Source organism: Perna viridis, chromosome 3 (assembly GCF_037379345.1).
Source record: "Perna viridis isolate PV_CMFRI_1.1 ecotype Kerala chromosome 3, ASM3737934v1, whole genome shotgun sequence".
In the NCBI taxonomy this organism is placed as follows: Eukaryota; Metazoa; Mollusca; class Bivalvia; order Mytilida; family Mytilidae; genus Perna; species Perna viridis.
In genome coordinates, this window is record NC_142447.1 from 2,745,959 (window position 1) to 2,754,777 (window position 8,819).

Genomic DNA, 8,819 nt, shown 5'->3' on the forward strand with positions numbered 1-8,819 from the left:
GAAAGCATAGTGCGTGTGGATCTTCCAAAATGTACCAACTTTAAAGGTTTTTCATATATTTCGGAATAACTTATGTTATTATAAAATACTATTACAATTACTGGTAAGCAGGTTAGATTTAGAAGTTTCAGAAGTAATGATTTTAATTTGAATTGTTGTTTTAAAAGAATATTTTTCAAAGCGAACGTTTTCACCAAAAGAACCTTGTATAGATACAAACCTACCTTACAAGTATACACTGTAAAATTTCATAAGAGCAGATTTTCAAATGAATTTAAATAAAGAAGGAGTTATTTGTAATCTTTGATCATTTTTTTTTTATCTATTCTGAGAACCTAATTGCATATGGAGGTAAATCAGATGAGTCATGTTTGAAAGGTCCACAAAAGATCTATGAGGGTGTCCATGCAAAAACCAGGCAGTGTGTGGCACATGAAAAATTTTATTTCATTCTTTTTCTAAGTTGATTGTTGTTTTTTATAACTGAAATAATTAGAAAGAACAATGAAAATGGCGATAACTTTTTTTTGCAATATTTAGTTGCTTTATTAGGTAACTTTAATATCATTTTCTGAACCATCCATTGTCGATTACAAAAACGGTTATACTGACATATGAAATAAACATAAGATTGAAAACAAATTCAGACGAGTAAAATTATGTTGTGCCATCCATACATAGGATTTGCCTGATTTTTACATGGACACCCCTTAAAATTCGACATCTACGTGTCTCAATAATGTTTGTATTTTGAACTTAGTTTTGAGGTAAACTGCGTGGGATGCAGGATCTACTTTGTCATACTATACCACAGAATATTTTATACTTGTGAACATGTGTTTTTAAAGTACATATGGTATCCAGAATACAATGTTGAATATTAATCTAACGTCTAATTGTCTTCGTACCGGATAGTGCATAAGGCCTTCAATTCCGCAATGGCCGGTCCCAAGCCCGGATGTGAAAGGAGGAGGGTTTTGAGTGGTTCCAACAATCTCAAAAAGAGGTAGGCTTCAGGAAATGTAGCTGTTTTACAATAAATTAAAAAAAATATATATATAATGATGTTAAATGGTGGATATACAGAATGTAAATGTGTTTATTGTTTTGTTTCAAAATCTTTATTCAATATTATTACTTAGAATTAGCTTTTAATGATGGAGATTTGAATTTAAATATCACCTGCAAATCATATGATATCCAGTTTATATTCTTTTGTGCCATGAATTGGAATAAAGTTTCAAGTCTATGAGGAAATTACCACATTCACGTGGTGCACATCAAATGACATGCACTGCAGGTTATTTTCAAGTGTGCACCACGGGCATTGAGTTTATTTCAAATAGACAGAAAAAGTATAACAGTCATTCCTTAAAATATAACTTTAGTATCGCAATAAAACGAGTGAATCACCCAAAACGTTGATGATGTCATACTCACATTACAAAATTTGTCAAGAGATGGTGGACACTTTTTATCCAATTAGAATGCGTGATACTTCTGAAATTAAATTATGCTAATAAAAATCTGAATTATCTAAAATTATATTACTTTTGAGTGCAATGGACAACAATTGGAAATAAGAAATTTGAAAATTGAAGATTTAAAAAGAAAGACTGCATTTTTTAGGGCTAGAGTTCAAACCCTGGAAAAATCAAACATCACGAGCTGATTCTAACTAAAAAAATCCGAGTCGAATGTTGTTAAAGATTAACCAAGGGAACTAAGATTCTAGCAGGAATCAAAAGAAAGTAATCCAGGAACAAAGACCAAATATGGAAAACAGACAAACACAACACAAAGAACTTTAAGTAGCTAAAATAATACATACAAAGTAACAAAAGCACATGAGCAACTCGGACTCCACTCTCGGACTCCACTAACAACTGGGAGCATGGACCAGATGCACCGGTAGGGAAAGCGTCCTCTGTTTTTCTAGAAACACCCGCCGAGTAGCTAATAAAAAGTCAACTCCGGCGTAGACGAAAGAGAAAAAGGAAACAATGACACGATGAACAACTCAGTTTTCATAGTGCAGATGGATACATCGTATCCATCCACGTGTTCATGATGGAGGTCATAAAACTTCTGTAGTGATGACTTCAATCTTGTAGCAACATAGCCGTTCCAGATGCCGTACTGTAAGAAGTCTAGCGAGATACAAAACGTTTGTTACGACTAGCTCTGGCTTAAGTATGATTTGTGATATGAACACTCCATACGCAGGTGCTATAGGGATGTTGCCACAGATGAAAGATTAATTAAGGGAACCAGGTTTATAGCGGTATTCAAAAGAATGTAATTCAGGGACAAAGACCAGACATGGAAAACAGACATACACAACAAAGAACATAACGTAACTAAAATCATACATACAAAGTAACAAAAGCAAATGAGCAAATGAAAGGAAAGTCATCACGTTTGTCGTAAAGTTTGGTGAATAGTTTACATTTACCATCGATCTTTAAATGTAAGTCAAGATATGAGGCTGACTTCACAGTGTTGTCTGTAGTATCTTTCATCTCAAGTTCTTTGGGTTAGATGCGATGTATCAAATCCCCGAAAATGATGGAATATCTGGTCGACGAAAATTTCGTCAAATTTGGAGACATGTGCTCCAGTAGATTATCGGAATATCTATGGGAACGAATAATGCGCCACTTGTGACCAATCTATATACGAATATTCGTATGAAGCCATATTTTCACAAGTGCTACTACAGAAAAAAGCGAGAAGCACAGCCTATCAATTTTTGTCTCATTAATATGGATAATATTTTTAGGGATTTCCTACATATAAACTACCTAAATAAACTTAAAAAGACAAATACACATTCTTCTGTCTCATAAGTAGACCTTAACTTGTGCATAGATAATACAGAATTATTGAAATCAAAACATTATGACGAACGTAATGAGTTTGACTTTCAAAGTGTACACTTCCTCTTTCTTTGTGACAATATACCAATATCTCCAGCATATGGAATATAAATTACACATTTAACCAGTTAATCATTTATTATCGGGCCTTCTGCATATAGGCATGTTCTGTAGATCATGGATATTGTCAAATCAATTTCGTAGTCATGGGTACGTTCAATCATTGTGAATATCATCAGTACAGAAGTGTTACGATTGTCATCACAATTTGCTTGATTGATTGGTATTCACTTTCTATCCTTCAGATGATATCTACAGAAATTTCACGTTATATAGTGCTTATTTGAAAATTCATACAGAACGTTTATGTAATAACACACTTATTTGATACATTTAAATCGAATGGTAGAACATCGTACGTTCGTTGGGTACATAACAAGACAATAAACTTAATCTTTCGGTAACAAAGGTAAAATCTGTGAAAGAAACATAATTTGTAATAAGGCACTTTTCTTTTTTTTGGATCCTTATGTATCAGATTTGTTTTTGTCACTTTTAATGCATTTACAAAATAAAACCGTTTGGAAATATTTAAAAATTGTAGAGGAATGTGTATATTTTTTTATTTGTTTTGTTAGGTTTTAGTTGAGTTGTTTCATATACTCAAAGTTCAACATCTTGGCTCTTCTTTTGTATCTCAATAGACAGTATGTATATGTGATTATATAGGTCTGCAAAATGACGGAAGTTGATATCTGAACCTTGGCATAGCAGGAATGCCTAAATGCCTACCTAAGATATACAGATTTTTTAACCTAACTCAACTTTACACAATTAAGTTTTTAGGGCAAGGTTATGTTGATATATGGCAAATGTCATAATTTTATGGTCGATATCATGAACTTGTTCGTCGTCATTGTGTGGCGACATCCCCTATGACAACAGATGTAATTTGTTCATAATATTGTTGTCTTCCTCCTTTGTTTACAAACTTTTATGAAATTATATGAGCCATTTAGTGTGGATATAATTTTTTTAGAAAAGCAGAAAATTCTTATTCTACCGGTGCAACTGTTCCATTCTCCCAGTGTTTAATGGAGTCATGTTCTCTTGTTCTTTAGCTCTGTCATGAATATTCTTATAGTTATTTCGTGATATTTTTGTTTTATTGTAACCACAATGGTGTACTCATTCGAAAAGTGGCATTAAATACAAATTAAATCTGTGATAACCTACCCACGTCTTATTCTTGCACTGTTACAGTTCATACAAATTATTTTACTTTGTTTATAATATTTCTGCGCTCATTTGCATATATCTTCTATTCATAAACATTCGTTAGGAGTCGATACTCGACAACACTTTGAAAGCTGCTAAAAATTCAAAGCATTTACAATAAGTCGATTGGAAGATACCCGAAAGGTATTAAAAATATGAGTACATATATAAAGTGCATCATATTTTGGTTTAAATTTATATTGTTCACACATCAGTGAATTCTTTCAATCTAGTATTAAAGTAGAAGAAAATCTTTAAACATATCGTTTTTGTTAGCTTTCAGTAGGTTCAACACGGTGGAATCCGGTTGGTGAATTACGCGTAGTCAACATATTCTTGTTTTTATCATATGGTTGAAGCTAAATAATTGGAACAAAATGGAAATCATACCATCAGTTATGCTATGCCTTACCCTCATGATTGGACCAATCGTATCAAACAAAGGTAAAGAAATTCTTTATATATATTATTTTTCTGTTTTAAAATAAAGCGTAAAGTGCCTGGCAACTCTACATTGCAGCAAATTGAAGCCGTAGCTTCCTTTCAACTTTCGTGTACCACGTACTCAACTTATGAGCAACTCAACGTGTATTATTGAACGTTTCTAGAACAACGATAATATACGAGACTTCCGCAGTGTACTTTTTGGCTATATTTCAGCGATGGACATATAAGTGAGAAACTTAGTGCCCGCAAAAATATCTTTAACCCTTTGAAAACATTTAAAAAATAATATCCGCGAAAATGTTCATTTGACAAAATCAGCGAAATATAGCAACTGTTAATATTATTTTGTTTACAGTAAGAATAATGATACACTGATACAACTCTATAAATCCTATTTACCACCCCATTGCATTTCCCTTTTTCAAATAATTATATTGTTAAATTGACAATAATATTTTAAAATTTATCAAAATTTCTGATTAAAAAAAAAGATTTTTCTTATGGAAAAATAATATTAAACCAAAGTTCCTCACCACCCCTTCCAAAATTTTCTTCACCCCATACACTATACACATCTCTATTCCCCACCCTTCCATATAACGTAGAATTGGAAGTTTACTCAGTACAGTACTGCAGTTGTGCAAAACAGACATTCTATCAAGAACTTAAGATCTGTTTAACAAAATCTGTACAATTACAGATTACAAAAGTGTTTAAACATCGTTTTACATGTATGTGATTAAAGTGGGAAGTACTTTTTGAGGTGTTAAAATGAGTGAAATATAGGAAGTTCTTTGTGACGACTCCGAACATATCGACCGAGGACGTTGATATTTGCTTTATGAATAAATTTGGCCAGTAATTTGTATATGAATGATAAAGATATTACATGGTTTTACAGTTCTTCTGTGATTTTTAAGTTAAGTTAACATTATTACATACAGTTAAGTGTAAGTGTCGACAGTTGCATAGGATACACCGACAACTCCAACATAGTACAGAAAAATCTACGTGTTATACAAGTAGTAGGTACCACAGTTCCAAATGTTAGCGTACCACCGTTGTACTGCTTGTAGTGCACTGGTGTTGGTATTTACTCGTCTTTATCATTCTGAAACCGTACAAGACTCGACGCTTTGCGGTTGGTAAAATACAGTTTTTTCAGTATTTCAATATTTCTTTGTATTCCAAACGAGAATGTGTTATCATATTCATGTGTTTGTAATCCACAAAATTGTGTGTGCATATTGGTGTTCATTACAGTAATCAATTTCAATCTTCGCTTGTGTTATTGTAGATATAAATAGTTCACTCTCTGAATGGCTATGGAAAACAACAGAGAAAACACGGATGGAAGCGCTACAAACAGGTTTAGTGACTGGAGTAACAAATGCCACTTTAGATCCAGTATCTTTTGGTAGGTTATCTATCCCACCTTCATGTACCTCTGAAAGTGAAAAGATGTCTTCTCAAATCTTGTCCTATCAATTGCAATACATCTTAAATCTGTTTAAATTGGTCATCTGCCCTACCCAAATGCAAGATGACAAAACAAGAAAAGACATATCCTTATAATTAAGAATTTAGATATGAGAAAGTACTTTTTTGTAATTATATCATAAACTTAAAAAATGTTATTTACTTTGTTTATACTAATTTATGTTAAAATTTTCCCATAATTTATTGTAGGATTATATTATCTTCAAGATGTTGCATATATATTTGACTCTGCGGATGCCTTTGACATTGCGGCAATGAGGACTTTTGATAGAAACCTGAGACGTTTTCTCATTAAAGAAGCCAAAGATTCCAGAAGGTCAGTTACACTCCAATATTAATCATATAAATAAACAATAGGTTCAGTTTTGTTGCTTTATATATTGTGTATTGATATTAGTACTGTTTAGTAAACTTGTCATGGAACATATGCATGTAGTAAAATATAAAACGGTTTCTTCATCATTTTAGTTATGGCAAAGGTTTGTATGCTACATTGCCAATAACAGACGTATTGGCTATTAAATTTGGACCTCAATTTCATGGATATGCAAATCATCTCCTTACTGTTGCACTCGATGAACCTGCCATATATACAGCTTTAGCGATTATCCCGTGCAGACGGTTATGGCCATGGATTGGTGCAAAAATTAATGAAACATCGGTGAGTATCTCTCTAACATTTCTACTGCTTATTTTTGGTATATTACATGTATAAACATTTTGCATTGCAACATCGCAGAAATTGCAGAGTTTCTGCCAGAAAATCATTACATCCTAATTGAATAAGGCTAATGTAATCATCGCGATATGATACTCTATAATCAATGACGTATAAAAACACAATTCACATAAAATTTATGTGAATCGAGCTAAACATATCATTTTTGAGTGAAATTAACTACATATAATTTTCACGTTAAAATTTCACGTATGTATGGTTGATTGGTCTACAGTTTGTGATACAAATACAAATGATAACATACACAATAAAGCACGAGGGAGTAAAATGTTACTGTCCAAACGTTAGTTTAAAATCATATTAAAGAATAAAACATAAAAGAACAAAATGCAACTTTGACGACGCTTTGAGGTCCAAAGACTCCAATAATTATTGAAAGAGTAATCAAGGGAACCAAGGCTATAGCGGTAAATGAAAAAAATGGATTATTCAGTAATGTATTATTTAAATGTAATAGAAAACCATATGAAGGTATGGAACAAAAAGCATTTTTTTTTTGTATTGAGGAGAGTGGAACGTAAATAGCAGTAATGAGAAGGAGTCATAACTGTTTTGAGCAGACATCTTTTTTTCCAGCATAACTACGGATCGTACACTAAGTGGGTCAGTGAGAACTTTGACCCAACGTACGACGGTTATAAGAAATTTGAAGATATCGTCGATGCAGGGTTAGATAGAGGCCTGATAAATAGGAATAAAGCTCTCCAGATTTACTCAAAGAGCATGAACTTCGAAGTTCTGTGCTTTAATCTTGTTAATTAATACAAAAGTGTTATTAAAACAAATAATTTAATTGTCGTATTCTTTATTTTTTCTCTTTGTTTGGATCAATGAAATAAAAATAAAAAGAATTGTCAATACATAAGAAAAACTTTAACATGGAGAAGGCATAAAAATGTATTTCGAAATTACCTCATGGCTCTTATTTCTTTTAAAATATAATCTTTCGAAATGTATGAACCAAAATTAGAACAAAACACACGCAATATAGAAATTGGACATGTGGTATGGTTGACAATGAGGTAGTCATTCACCGTATGTCAAGCACAACCAAATAAACTTCAACAGGTCACCACTCGGTCTTAAATAAAGGGCCACACCCAAACAATAAAACAAGCTGTCAAAGGCCCATAAAAATGATGTGAATCTATTCATTAAAGATGGAAATCGATCTAATCTATAGAAAAAAACATTAACGAATAACAATGAACAATGAATTTAAAAAAAAATGGCAATTATTGAATGACAGTTTCCTGGATTGGGACAGGCACATAACCTATGGGCGAGGTTAAACGTGTTTGAATTTAACGCTTATGATTGATGCAGAATACAAACACCTGAACAAATAGGACCAAAGACAACAAGCTTTACCTACCTCGGAAGAGTATTCGCTGTTCTGTAAGCTAATTAAAAATCCAATAACAACTGATAATCACACCTAGTCTCTCAAACAAATTAAGATAGAATTTAGTAAATGATGCGCCAAACTCAAAGCATAAACCATGTTTATGCAGTCATACAGCAATTACCATGCTTTCCATCTTTAATGAAACCAAGTATATGGGGGCTTTTACAGCTTGTTTTATTATTTGGGTTTGTTCCATCATTTAGTAAAAACATATCACTAAATGTCAGAGAATAACAAGGTCATCGTGATAATGGCAAGATAAAAGTATTGGCATGTAGCAGGACGAAAGTTAATTAATTTTATTGGTATTTTAATTTTAACAAGAGAGGCAATATTAGAACTAATAATTCACAGACTTAACCATGGAAAAGTGAAAATAACACTTACCGATAATTTTATTCAAATGTTTTTCTAGACAATAATAATTGTTTTAACTTTCGAGCTTTATTTGTTACATAACCATACAAACTAAACTACAACATTGAATCTATAGATTTATGAAAGAATTTAGTGAAAGTGTTCACTAATTTATGGTAGCGAAAACCTTAATCTAGCAATTTACCGGTAA

The 8,819-nt window shown here is 32.3% G+C and overlaps 1 protein-coding gene across 3 annotated transcripts; it reads left to right on the forward strand.

The window, feature by feature from the left end:
* Positions 1 to 987: 987 nt before the first annotated feature.
* Positions 988 to 7,636, forward strand: LOC148620653 (uncharacterized). Of its 3 annotated transcripts, XM_088574332.1 has the most exons (6): positions 988 to 1,006; positions 4,434 to 4,601; positions 5,902 to 6,021; positions 6,294 to 6,420; positions 6,573 to 6,765; positions 7,420 to 7,636. In XM_088574332.1, the coding sequence occupies exons 2-6, from the start codon at positions 4,535 to 4,537 to the stop codon at positions 7,603 to 7,605; spliced, it is 693 nt and encodes a 230-aa protein (XP_088430458.1). In that variant the 5' UTR covers positions 988 to 1,006; positions 4,434 to 4,534; the 3' UTR covers positions 7,606 to 7,636. The 3 variants fall into 3 exon arrangements, with proteins under 3 accessions (XP_088430458.1, XP_088430459.1, XP_088430457.1); XM_088574333.1 differs by lacking the exon at positions 988 to 1,006 and having other exon boundaries at positions 4,389 to 4,601; positions 7,404 to 7,636; XM_088574331.1 differs by lacking the exon at positions 988 to 1,006 and having other exon boundaries at positions 4,389 to 4,601.
* The last annotated feature ends 1,183 nt before the right edge of the window (positions 7,637 to 8,819 follow it).